General features: G+C 48.5%; 1 protein-coding gene across 3 annotated transcripts; it reads left to right on the top strand.

Annotated features, from left to right (window-relative positions):
• The first annotated feature begins 972 nt into the window (after positions 1 to 972).
• LOC125708477 (transcriptional repressor p66-alpha-like) lies at positions 973 to 13,419 on the top strand. Of its 3 annotated transcripts, XM_048976018.1 has the most exons (11): positions 5,412 to 5,426; positions 6,328 to 6,436; positions 6,599 to 6,722; positions 6,888 to 7,019; positions 7,124 to 7,204; positions 8,078 to 8,206; positions 8,341 to 8,517; positions 9,578 to 9,854; positions 9,958 to 10,373; positions 11,021 to 11,234; positions 12,264 to 13,419. In XM_048976018.1, exons 3-11 carry the CDS (start codon positions 6,720 to 6,722, stop codon positions 12,398 to 12,400), a joined length of 1,566 nt encoding a protein of 521 aa, XP_048831975.1. In that variant the 5' UTR covers positions 5,412 to 5,426; positions 6,328 to 6,436; positions 6,599 to 6,719; the 3' UTR covers positions 12,401 to 13,419. The 3 variants fall into 3 exon arrangements, with proteins under 3 accessions (XP_048831973.1, XP_048831974.1, XP_048831975.1); XM_048976016.1 differs by lacking the exons at positions 5,412 to 5,426; positions 6,328 to 6,436 and adding an exon at positions 973 to 1,239; XM_048976017.1 differs by lacking the exons at positions 5,412 to 5,426; positions 6,328 to 6,436 and adding an exon at positions 974 to 1,239 and having other exon boundaries at positions 8,344 to 8,517.
• Positions 13,420 to 13,739: the final 320 nt, after the last annotated feature.

Raw genomic sequence — 13,739 nt, 5'->3', positions numbered from 1 at the left:
GGTCACCGTCTGGAACCTTCCTTTCTGTCCAGCTGCTGTTCAGCACTTTGCGCTCCTCCCGCCTGATGCACGCCTCGTCCCCGTGGCTTTAGGAGTTACGGCCTGCCGCAGTGACTGTTGATACCCGTCGCCGATGTCTTTGGACCCTCCTGCTAGGGCTCCCAAAAGTCACATATGATCACTGTCAGTGTTAATTCCGACGTTCTTTTGCATCGATTGGGGTCAGGATGGAACCCTGTCAATGATGGCATGTAGCTTTGCATATAGCTGTTGATGCGTTTTCCCACAAACCTTGCTGGAGGACTATAAATAGTGGCAGGTAATGTCGTGATTAAGGGCACGGGCACATTCTGGAAGGTTCTTGGGGTTAAGTGACTGTGGAGGTGTGTGTGTGTGTGTGTGTGTGTGTGTGTGTGTGTGTGTGTGTGTGTGTGTGTGTGTGTGTGTGTGGTGTGTGTGTGTGTGTGTGTGTTGGTGTGTGTGGTGTGTGTGTGTGTGTGTGTGTGTGTGTGTGTGTGTGTGTGTGTGTGTGTGTGTGTGTGGTAGCAGGGTTTTAATTCCTCTAAGATGAGGCTGGTCATATTGGGGGGGTTAAGTTGCTTTGGGTGGCACTTAAATATCCATAGCAACAAAAAACTATTTGCATTTGAATGTATGGGTGAGAGCCTTTGGTATGCCAGTTAAGGCCCCTCCGTTTCCCATCATCCATTGCAGTGTGATCCTCTGGTACAGCACGGAACATTCAGGCGCACAGATCTTGGTAGAATAACAGAACTTTAAGTTCACGTACAGCAGGTCGTCTGACCACCGCTGCTACGTGGGCTCCTGTTGCTTGTAATCTTGACACGTCAGCGGGATTAAGCCATTAAACCTGGCTTTGTTTTATATGGCACTTAAACGGCGGATTTACAGTGTACCTGGCCGAGCATGTCAGCGAGTCGTGCTCACGGAGTGATGATTATTCCCCCCCCTCCCCTTTATTTGTCCAGGTGCCGGCATGTCGGAGGAGGCGATGCGTCAGACCCGCAGCCAGAAGCGAGCGCTGGAGCGGGATGCCCTGCCCGTGGAGGTGGACAGCAAGAAGGTCAAGATGGAGAAGGGGGACCACGGGAAAGGCGAGACCGGAGTGCCCGATGGCCTGAAGGTCACTGGCATCCTCAAAGCCGGCGAGGTGAAGGCCACCATCAAGGTGGAGGTGCAGACGAGGGAGGAGCCGGTCGACATGAGCACCTCTAAAAGGTGAGCGCTTCTTGACCACGATGCTTCAATTCACCCATCATTGTGGGTTTACGGCACCCGCGGCTGGCATCCATGGCATCTTCTCGCCGATTCTCTTCACCTGGTCGAGCCCACTGTGCACCCGCTTCAGCTGGACCTTTAAAACCTGCCGTAGGACACCACTGTCGAATGCAAAGCCACTTGCTTTTTGCATATCTGGTTTTTTGGGTCTCTTATAAATAGAAAGGTTTCCTTATTCCAGTTCCTAAGTCCTACTGGCCCCGCTGGTCTGCTCATTTCACTTTAAAGCTGCTTGCCCTCAGAACGGGGCTCGCCGCTGTTCGTATACTAACTAAACCGTTGGCGTGAGTGTAGTGGGTGACCAGCTCAAGCCAAACTCACGTTTAATTATTAAAATTCTTCCCGCTCGTTAGTCACCACATCTTCAGTCTGTTGCCAGTGGTGTCAGGCACTGTGCTCTTAGGGAGATGATTTGGTTTGTCATTAGGTTGTTCAGAAAGTCAAAACTGGCCGAGTTCCCCTTGACCTTCTCTTAGGTTTCCATTCCATTTTTCTTCCAGCTGCACTGATCTGTCCTTTTCTGCACAGTTTATACCTTAAAGACAGTACTGTGTGTTTTTGTTATTCTTGTCAAAGGAAAATAAGGTTAAGTAACTAAGAGCTGCAGTGGTTTGGTGCAGCAGAATTGGTTCCATATAGGGCTGCATGATTTTACGTTGCAATTATATGGCATGTGCAATAATCACGAGGGCTTTACATGACGGGCATAAACATTTGGCTGGATGCCGGCTTTCTGGTAAATATACGGACGCTTCTAAAGATTTCCCTTTTGAGCTGTCCCTTTCTCCACCACCACTGTGATTCACCAAAACGGTAGTATGTGGCGTGTTCTGCTAGCCGGATTTATACAGATTACTGACTTTTGGCAGTGACAATATAGTTCTCATTAATATTTTATGCCTGTCATCTAAGGCCCTGGTGTTTATTGCACGTGCACCTTACAATTGATTATATCATCATGTGATATTGTGCAGCCCTCGAAACTTCCATCCTTTCTCAGGTCTGTCTGGTGGTTCTTTTGTGTAGTGTTCTGGCATTCTGTCTAAGGTGTGCTTTGCTTCGCCTTGATATGAGTCTCCAGGCTCGGGCTGGGGACCCACTGCCTCGTGTTATTGGCTAGCTGGGCATGAAAAGGTGTGTGAACTGGTGACTGTATCCCAGAGACCAACTGTGCATCTTATATTTTCATTGGTGTTTTGTGGGCTCTCATTAGACAACTCAAATGGCTTCGGGTATGATTTAGCAGTAATGCGATTAGATCTTTCAGTGATAGTTGATTTTTGCAGTCCTTGTGATCAGGTGATGTTAATTTTCAATTGAAGCGTCTTGGGTAACTTCACATCTTAAGCATGATGAAATGGTTGCAAGAATATCATAATTCACAATCGAATGAAGTCTTTCAGATGTTAGGGATCAGTAGTGGAGCACTGAATTTGTGTGCGTGAATATATGCACATGTGTGTGTCCATCAAGCACAACCATACACACCGACACACATGATCATAGATTATGGGTGATTTTGACACACTGGTCAGCCTAACTGCATGCCTTGGAGGAAGCGGAAGTACCTAAAGGAAACCAGTATGACACGAGGTCAACATGTGAATTCCACATGCAGAGCAGAGGAGATTATTTATATATTACTCTATAAATAAGTTGGGCTGTTTCAGCATAGGCGTGTAATTTTATACATGTGTATGCAAAGACATTACAGAAAATAACTTACAGTGGCTAGGGAAAGTATAGGCAATGCTAAAGAGTTGGTGTTATGTGAGTTTCTGTCCATTTAATGGATGGATAAAGTTGGCCATGGGAGCGGATAAGGGTGGAGATGTGGGGTGGAGGGGGGTCTGTTGGCTGGGGATCATTTTTTTTTTTTTTCGTGGAGGTGATTACGGCCGCTGTGGAAGTCTGGTCCTGTCAGAATGCGTGCCTCTTTCGGGCAGTGGGAGCGGGGCTCTGCACAGGAAGTTTGCTTTCACATATCAGGCGGCTTTTCCCTTTTGAAAGTTTGAGGCAGCCAGCCGCTCCATTTTCTTCAGCACCTGAACTCTGCCTCACTTCACAAAATGAAGGCTATGTGTCACAAACTGGTTCCAGCCAGCCGTTGCCATGGTTTCCACATTGGAAGGAACCAGTGGGGGGGGGGGGGGTTGTGTGTGTGTGTGTGTGTGTGTGTGTGTGTGTGTGTGTGTGTCACGTGACCACAAGGGGGGAAATGCCTGGGTCATGTGACAACATTAGTAGAGTGATTGATACACAGGAAGTGATTTCCGTGAGCTCTGAAGATGCAGTTAGATCTGAGCTATTTTTTTATTTTATTTTTTTTTAAACCTCAGATCAGTTGAAATTGGGGCACCTTGTTATTGCTCCATATTAAAGAAAGCTTTTATTTTACTCAAGTTGTTGACTGTGACCTTTTGTGGTGGGTGAGTGGCAGTGTGGAATCCTGCCTTTCCGGACCCTCTCGGTGGATGTCTCCTCAGCAGTCTGCACAAGGCCCCATTTCTCCCGCTCTGGCTGACTGTCTGCCTTTCAGGGGCCGGGCCGTTCTCATCCTTCATTTGCTGCTTTCCCTGTATATTTCAGGAGTTCTAGCTCATGCTGGATTTCGCCGCTTATGCTGCTGTTGTGGGTGCCGCCCTGCAGCAAGGTGACACATCCGTAATGTCCTGCAACTCCGAGTGACGTTTATGTGCCATATTTACGCCCATGACTAGGACTGATAGGGGGTTGGTCCCTGCCTGTCTCTCTTGCCAGTGACTCTGTATTCCTTCCTAGATGCAATAACTTTATCGCTGATGGACCATTCTTTGGACGGCTAATTTGCCTCTCGATTATGCAAGTCTAAACTTTCCTGTCCTTGTCGCATCATCCCTAGGCTCTCGGCCCTATTGTGTGTCCGGGCCACAGTAGTACATCTTATATGCTGATGTTATTTCCAACGCGAGTACCTTGCCGCTCTTATAGCGTTCTGACTGTTGGCATGTGTCGCTCACTGGCTGAGGAATGGATATCATTTCTCTCTCCCTAAATGCTGCTGCCTTTCCATCATAATGAGTCACTTAACTGGGCCTGTGGAGCCCATGTGCCACCTAACAGGAGTGCAACCTACCGGCATGCATTTTCATCCCGACGTCACCAAACTTCTCCAAGATGTCATCAGTAATGAGAATGCTTGAGATGTAGGATTGTACCCCCTCCCCCCGCCCCCCAGGCTGCACCCTGTGAGCAATATCCCTCCCTCTTCTCTTCTGCGCCACAGGCCTTCTTAATCTTAGGTCATCTGCTGTTTTCCTGTCTTCCTGCTTATTTGAACGCAGGAGACAAAAACAGGGCTTCACTGCCCTCTGCTGGCCAATATAGTTAAGGGTCTTTTCTCAGAATCTCCTCTGTTGAGCAGGTCATGTGCCTTTATTCTGTTCATTCAGCTTACTACCAGGTAGTCACTTTTTTTTATTATTATTTTTTTTTAATGTAAGTTATCCTGCAGGGTCTGAGTTCAATAAGGGATAGCGCCTTCGTTTTTTTATAATCTTTCAAAGTTCTGTCCTAACACTCCTGAAAGATTGTATGAATTGTAGATGGCGTCTCTTTTCTCTCTGCACATGCAGTGCACACTAACCTGGATCAGAGATTCTTATGTACTGCATACCTGCAGTCTTTTTTGAAAACAGTGAGTTGTGTATGTATTTAATGCCTGTTATACTACGGGACCGTTGAATGCTTTAATCTGATTGGCTGACGAACGTTCTGAGGTGTGCAATTATTTTCAGATAACCGCACGGCGAACGTAGTTCCAGGTAGCTCTCTTGACCGCATTACAGTTCCATATCACTTCGCATAGTTAACTGTAATAACGGAAATTAGCATACAGTACCTATACAGCACACAGGACTAACAAAAACAACAACATGACAGACGATTTTCAGAAAGTAAATTTTAATATTTACGGTGAATATGAAACTTTCAACAACTGGGCTGCAGCAGTATTAGTTAGCCTAGTATACCAACTTAAAGGCTACACATGACATTTCTCACTAGCGAGGTAATAACAGCGCTGCATCTTAAAGCAGACTTACAGTTTAGAGACGGTGCTTCAGAACACTGTTGAGGGACACACAGAGGTAGCCTAATTCATACAAGCTCTCTCTCTCTGTTTCTCTGTGTCTCTCGCTCTTTTTCTAATAACTTCATTATTAACTGCATTAGTCTGCTATCAACGGCTCAAGCCTCCATTGCCAGCTTTAAAATGACGTTTTGGAACTAGCAAAAGAGTCGTTGGATGAGATGCGGAAGAAATAATCCTACTCACAATAGCGATTTAAGTAGAAAAACCGGACGAATCCCTTGAAATATATCATCTGATCGATGTCTTGAGGTGTGGCAACCGTAGTATAAGCGGAATAATTGACTCCGGACCGTTGAATTATTAGAAAATAATGCACACCCGAGGTGTAACGCATTACCACCTCGGCTGTGCATTATTTTCTAAATTCAACGGCCCGTCGTCAATTATTCCTTACATATACAACGGCTTGAACGTTAATACATTTGTTAAACAGGTGTCATAAGCACTTAAATCTTGAAACTCTGGGCTCAGGTCACCTAATCGGCAGGGTCTTTGTCTGCACCGCTGATCCTTCTCATGCTTTCGTATAATTTCGGGGTATGAATATTTTAGTCTCTCTCTGCTGTTTCATAGTACATATCAGATAATTCTGGAAGTAAATACAAAACTGCAGACTGCTGTAGGCATCCCCTGGATGTGATTTTATTTTATTTTTTTAAGCAACAGTAGTTTGTTTTACAGGCATTTTGTACCTTTTTTGTTCTGTAAAATGCCTTTTGAACTAGGTAGCCACATCTATTGTCTGTGTGGGATGTGTATAGGCAATGGCAGCCTGTCTTCTGAGCCAGTGCTGTGTGTGTGAGTGTGTGTGTTTTTCTGTATGATAGTCATTCTTTTGTCATGTACGGCCTGGTGACTCAGTGAATAGCACTGTTGTCTCATACCTCCATGTTCAGGGGTTTGAATCCCGCCTCTGCTATCTGTGGTTGGAGGTTGCACAGAGAGGCTGTCCAGTGCCCTGTACTGCTTGGGGTAGATTCCAGGCCCCCGGTGACCCTTTAGGGGGTAAGTGCTTAGTGAATCAATGGATTTTATGGCAATCAAATGAATTAATATCTCGACATGCAAGCTTTGCAGCCAGCCATGATAAACCTGCTTGTTTTGCTGTCATTGTGAATTAAATGGAAATGTTGGACTATACCATTAATTCTCCCCCCCTGTCTGCAGTGAGGTGGAGAGGCGGCCGCCATCACCTGACGACGTCATCGTGTTATCTGATAATGAGCCCTCCAGCCCACGTGTCAATGGCCTCAACCACTGCTCCAGGGAGACGGACACGGAGCTGCTGATGGTAAGCGCTACACACCCCACCCCCCCCCCACCCCAATCCCCTTCAATCCAGTACCGGGCACTTTGGTTCTGTCACACCCCATTCGACCTGGACCAGGCCTGCCCCCCCCCCCCCCCTCAGCACACGGGGCCGCCTCTCTCTGACTTCCCTGTGCCCTGTGTGCAGAAGAGCAGTCCCAGCGAGCGCGAGCGCATCATCAAACAGCTGAAGGAAGAGCTGCGGTTAGAGGAGGCCAAGCTGGTTCTGCTGAAGAAGCTGCGACAGAGCCAGATCCAGAAGGAGGGTCCGGCGCAGAAGGTAGGGCCTGGCCTGCCTGCCTGCCTGCCAGCCGACAAGCCTGTCCCATGGGGGTCTCTCAGACCCCGGCATCCCCTCAGGCCCGTTTTCTCTCTCTCTCTCAGGCCGCTGGATCGTCCGGTTCTGTGGCCACCCCACCTCCTCTGGTCAGGGGCAGCATCACAGCCAGTAAAGGAGCCATACAGGTTAGTGCGGCTCACATACTCTAAACATGGAGGATCGGGTCCTAAGTCAGGTGGCCTGTCTTCAGTTTAAGGGAGCTTCACCAGGGGCTCAACACAAACTACTCGGCCTTCATCTGTGTGTGTGTGTGTGTGTGTGTGTGTGTGTGTGTGTGTGTGTGTGTGTGTTCAGTAGCTCACACAGCTGTTTATAATGAGAAACCAGTCTCATTAACATAATTAATGAATAGATACCATTATAGATGCCATGAGATTATGTTGGAGCAAATTTCAGGCTCTGATGGTTATATGACCTCCTGGCCCTAGTTTTCTGCTCTATCCTCACTGCTAGCATCTTTTGGAAGCTGAATGCGAAGCACGGCTTTGTATTAACCCTCTGGCGATGCTGCGTATCTTATAATGTTTCTGCAAGTGTTCTGAACTGCATTTTGCAATGTCTGTACTTTGTTGTCAAATTACAGACTTAAAATCTGACATATTTACAAAGTACAGTAAGATTTAGATGAGTTTAATGCCATAATTTATTTGCCATGAATTAAGCTTATGATATCGAATGAAATGTGTGACCTTGTTCCCTACCCCAAGACCCCAGAAGGTTAAAGGGCCATTTAATTGTGTGTGACCTCAGGCCTACTGCTCATGGTGATTATAGCCATGTCATTGGTTTATTAGCTGTGTGTGCGTGTGTCAGTGCTCATAAGCCTGGTCTGAATGGGACTCATAGCCATTTTAAACAGTAGCGGTTGCTGTCCTTGGATGCGTAGCTGCGTCGGTTGGGCCAGGAGGCCGTGTGTGAGCTCTGTGTGGCCGGCCTGCCGCCTCGTTAAGCTCGCTGTCTGGAGGGTCCCTCCTTAACGCCCCCTGTGCTCCGGATAGGTGACATCAGGGCGCAGCTCGGGTGCGGTGATCCCGCCGCCGCTGGTGCGAGGGGGCCAGCAGATATCAGCCAAGCTGGGCTCACATAACGCCCAGATTGTCATGCCGCCCTTGGTCAGGGGCGCCCAGGTGAGGCCCTCCCCTTCCTCTTTCTCCTCCTCCTCTTTCTTAGTTTAATTTCAGTTTAAAGTCAGCCAAACACAAAATGCCAGAGGTTAGCTCCCTCCTTAACCCATGTCTCCCCCCCCCCCCCCCCCCCCAAGCAGGTCCAAGGCCTACGGCAGCAGCAGCACTCAAGTTCAGGGGGGCCACCTCCGCTCCTGCTAGCCCCCCGTGCCAGCGTGCCCAGCATGCAGGTGCAGGGCCAGAGGATCATCCAGCAGGGCCTCATCCGCGTGGCCAACGTGCCCAACACCAGCGTCCTAGTCAACATCCCTCAGGTCACCAGCCAATTTCATTGTGTAATAATGCCCGTGTCCACATGGGGATGCTGTATTGGACCTGACCCCTGCAGGACATAAGCCGACTCCCAAATTAGTGTTTCTCAAACTAGTCTTCGGGGATCCCCAGAGTCTCCATATTTTTGCTCCCTCCCAGCTGGGAGCAAAAATGTGAATTGTCTGCAAGGCACAATTAAAGGACCGGCTTAAGAAACACTGTTTTAAACTTTTTGTAGTAAGTGTGCTTTTCACTCTTCAAAGGTATCAAAAGCCGAGTTGTTGTGCATAGTATGACTATTCCCTCCATATGTTCTAGAAGTCAAAATGTATGAATCTTCGGTGTATTTGATGATTGTCTCCTGGTTACAGCTATTGGTATCCATGTAAACAGAGGGTAAATATCAGGGTAGATAAAATCTAATTACTTTCTTTCCGAAGCACAAAGCCGGCTATTATATCTGTCCTTGGAGTGGATACACATCCGCTGTCTTATTACGTCCGGCATTGTGAAGTGAGATTCAGCACAAGGGTGTCTGGGCCAGAAGTATCCTGGAAAAATAATTGAAAACATTGCATGCTGTTTTGATGCTGTTTAGAAAACTAACCTTTTAGATTTGTGTGTAACACAGGTGGGGATATTTACCGAAAGTGTACCGTGTAAATGTCACACTATTTTTGCAGTGTGTGAAATGCTGAGGAGCTGTGTGTAAAGCCAAATGTTTGCCTAAGCTTCCTTCCCGTCTAGTAAATTGGCCATTATGAACGAGAGAGGATTGAAAATGGCAGGCATCAGAGGGAAAGTTTTTGACAACTGATAAAGAAGCTGACTTATGGAGGCTCTGGGGACATGGGCTGGTTCTGGCTTGGCAGGACTGGCCGAGTTATTGTGTCGTGGCGTGATTGGCTCTGACCGGAGCTGTCTGACCAACGGTCAGCCCAGACAAACTATAAACGAGAAACGAGACAAAAGATAAACGAGAGTAAATTTACTGTTGTGACGCGTAGTGAGCTGCCAATGAGACATGGGGTCAGTGTCCCGGAACATTCTCTCTGGTCACAGGCCCCCCCGACCAACCTGAAAGGCTCCTCAGTGACGTCGCAGTCCGCCCTGGCCAATTGCGTGACAGCAGTCGGCGTGAATGACTCTCCTGCCAGTCGGCAGGCAGCCGCCAAGCTGGCATTGCGCAAGCAGCTGGAGAAGACCCTGCTGGAGATCCCGCCGCCCAAGCCAACCACGCCCGACCTCAACTTCCTGCCGTCGGCCGCTAACAACGAGTTCATCTACCTGGTGGGCCTGGAAGAGGTGGTACAAAACCTTCTGGACACGGTTGCCAAGGGTGCGTAGGCAGGCGCCCCCTAGTGGGAGTGCAGTGATGAGTGTCTCTGTGCTGCTGTAGATATGCCAGGTTGATGGCTCATGATCTGTGTTCTATCAAACAGGGAAGCTGCAGGCCTCTCAGGTTTCATCCACGGCTCCTGCCCCCAAAGAGCCCTTCACCTGTGCCCAGTGCAAGACCGACTTCACATCTCGCTGGAGGCAAGACAAGAGCGGCACGGTCATGTGCGAGCAGTGCACGACGTCCAACCAGAAGAAGGTGCTGAAGGCGGAGCACACCAACCGGCTGAAAGCGGCCTTTGTCAAGGCGCTTCAGCAGGAGCAGGAGATCGAGCAGCGCATCATGCAGCAGAGCCTGTCTGCCTCCCCCGCCACCAAAACCCCCCCGGTTCTGCCCGCTATCAAGGTGGAGCAGCAGACCCTGGGGTCCCAGCAGCTGAAGCAGGCCCGGCCCTCCCCCCTGCAGCCGCAGCCCAGCCGGGGGGCCATCATCAACCGCCACCATTCCACTGTCAAACAGGTGACTCATCACCCCGTTCTCATCCACCTCCTTCCTGCTTCATCATATAGGCCTGTGTTTAGAAGGTCCCTCGTACGTCTTTCAGTGCATCAGCACTGGTGATTTTTGAGTCCGTCATGTGCTCTCGTAATGTGAAAAGGCCGGGAGGTCTGCACACTTTGCTGTCTGTATGTGCGCAGTAACCCTAAGGCCTGTTTTTCATTTTCGGTGTGGTCACTCCATACCGCTCCATAAGTTTTTAGCTCTTGATTTCCCAAAACGTGCTAATGATTTACAGAACTGACAGATGAACCCCAGCCAACAACCTGCTTGTGTACGGAGTGTTTTCTCAGTATTTCTGCAAATTTATTGGCTTGTGTCCGAATGAATTAAACGAATAGAAATGATGCAGGTTTAGCAGTTACTTAAGGCTCTTCCACTGGTCGTCAAATGAAGAGCATCGTGTGTAGGCAGTGCAGAATGACACGGATATTCCGCGTGTGGGTGCTCAGTTTGTGTGTTTATTCTTGCCTTTGGAGTCTTACGGTTAACAAATCGGGTGGGGTTGGTGTATGGTGGATAGATGCAGCCGCATGACCGACACTGAGCGAATGAAGGTAAACATGGCAGCCCTGCGGTATCTCACACGCGCCCTCATCCCTTGGCAGAGCCTTGGCCAGCTCTCCCGGAGCGCCCAGGCCATGGGAGGGCGAGCGGCGAGCCACTCCATCTCGCAGGCCGCACAGCTCCATAGCGGCAGCATCACCGCTGCCGCGCTGGTCAGCAGGCCAGGTAAGCATGCTGTGCACGCAGGGGGAAAGGTCAACAGCAGCCGTAACGCCGCCGTCGAAGCCTGGAGGAAGCGGAGCGCCGCAACCCAAGGTAGATTCCATCCTCCACCCGGCAGACGCCCAGTAACGTGTGCTGTGTGGCCAAAAGTATGACGACGCCCCGATTAGTCACTTCACCACATTCCTGCCCTGTTAGAGCTTCCCCGGTCAACCGCAAGGCAAGCGCTTGTGAAAGTCAAAAGGTCTGGGAGCAAGATCAGTTGTGCAGTGGGGGGTCACACAAATTCACAGAAAAGGGACCTGATCACCCAACATCTATACCCAGCCTGATTGGCAGCAGATGTCCCAGCATGCAATGGGAAGCCTTCCCAGAAGAGTACAGGCTATTATAGCAAATGTGGGCCGACCAGCTTCATATTAATATCCTTGGTTTCAGAATGTGATGTTGGACAAGCTGGTGTCCTCATAGTTTTGGCCATATAGTGTGTTGGTGCAATTTTTATGTTTGTTTTTTTTTTAAGGTGTCAGTTAGTGAAATTGATTAATTTCATAGTTTCTAATTTTTTTTTATTTATTTTTTTTTTTTATTGCCATACAATTATGATGTAAATCCGGAATGCAAACTAAGATGCAGTTGTGTGTGTGATATGTAAACATTGCAACATGCAAACAAAACCTGTACTTTTTTTTTTGTATTGTGTTTATTCGTTCAGCCTCCTCTATCTGGGGCCACTTTGAGGGCTCTCTGCTTCTCTCTGCTTCTCTCATCTCCAAACCCCTGCCTCTTTACTTTGCTGTGCCCTGGAAGTATTCGTCTTCGGGGAATGGCTCGACCGACTCGAGTTCATGACAACACACAGTTGTCAGCCTCCTGTTTCAAAGACCACTCGGGTTTATAGCCTGGGCTATAGTCCTCCATTTTTGAGTGCTCCATCTGAGACTTCAGCTTTCTAACCAAGGCTGGCGTTCTGTTCCTGCACACACGACCACTCGCTGTATTTGGGTTGACATCTGCTTGCCCTATTTCTGTATGGTTTCTCAGCTGATCACATGTCATTGGTTTCCTGTGCAATTTGCGGGAGAAGGTCACAGAGGCACTGACATTGTTGTTCTTCTGCAGGAGTGACTATGGCCTACGTCAACCCCAGTCTCTCACAAGTGCACAAGAGCTCTTCCGCTGTGGATCGTCATCGCGAGTATCTCCTGGACATGATCCCCTCTCGCTCGATCTCCCAGACAGCGAACACGTGGAAATAATGCAAATGCTCCTTATTATTAATGAAAATAATAATAGCTGTCATCATTACCAACATAACAATCTACAACCCCCGGTTACAAGCCTGGGACAGCGAACTATCGACCAATAAATTGGCTCCTTCCTCTGTACCTTGCCTGCCATGACACCAGTCTCAAAGTGGAATGTTGCAAAGTTGTACGAGACAGTGATACTTGATCCTGGACTCTTGGGATGTTTTATTCAAAGAAAAATTGATTAGAGGAAATGGACCTCGTGAAATTCCCCTTTGTTGGCCGTCACCATCTGCAGGCATATTCCTGCGACCTCGCCGCTTCCGCTGCCATCCTTTTGGGAGCTTAATCAGCCAACCGAGCGGCACACAGAGGGAGTGACTGACCTTGGGTCACACATCGCTCGCCCCAGACGGACAGACCAGGATCCTCTTGGACTATTGAGCGGCCTCCGGTGGCAGGAATGTGAATAGGATGCTGGGTTTTAGTGGACTCAACAGAATGCTAGACTGCTTCAGCTTTGGAAAAACAAATGTATAGTAAATGGAGGGGAAAAAAAGTCTATCGACAAATGTGCTGCCTCATGTTAAATTGACATCACACAGAGTTGGGGAGGATTCTTGTTTATTTTCAAAGATTATTATACATGACTGAGTTACAGTCCCCCCCCCCCCTCCCCATCTGTGAAATTAGTAGGTTTTGTTCGTTCCTGTTTCGGAACGCTGCATCACTGAAGGGTTTTATTGCAGAATTTCCACCAGTTCAGGTGGCTATTTCACGTTGGCTTCGTCTCCCAGTGAATTTTTATTTTTGTATCTAGGTTAGGATTAACCCTCAGACAACAGGCAGGTAATATCGGAAACATAATCCATACTAGATACTTCCTGCTCTTTTTCAGCCGTGTGATTGGATACTCAAGCTGAAAGAGGGCGGGGCAAGAACTTTTTTTTTTTAAACCCCTCCCATATCAGGTGATTTGCGGGTTTGTGTGTTGAACATGACGACTGAATTTCTGGTCATAGTTAAAATTTTTTTTTTCCAGTGGCTCCTCTGATCCCGTTATACTTGAACAAAAGACTAATGGACACTATTTGGAATGTAGCTCTGTGGACCATGGCAGGGCGTCTCAAACTGATGACATTCTGCACATGACAGCCCTGGGTCTGTGCGTCATCCACAAGCGATTTCTTAGCCAGCGCTGACCGTTGGTGTTCAATATATTGCCGAAGGTGGGTGGAGGAGGCTCCTGGAAATTGGGGGCGTGGCTTCGTGGGCGTGTCGTGCGGCCACTGACACTCTCCCCTGAGGTTCATCTCCGACCGCGGTTGTTCGCGCAGACTCTTGCACT

The sequence above is a fragment of the Brienomyrus brachyistius genome, chromosome 15, assembly GCF_023856365.1.
Source record: "Brienomyrus brachyistius isolate T26 chromosome 15, BBRACH_0.4, whole genome shotgun sequence".
NCBI classification, from domain to species: Eukaryota; Metazoa; Chordata; class Actinopteri; order Osteoglossiformes; family Mormyridae; genus Brienomyrus; species Brienomyrus brachyistius.
This window is presented reverse-complemented; position numbering and strand designations above follow the sequence as displayed.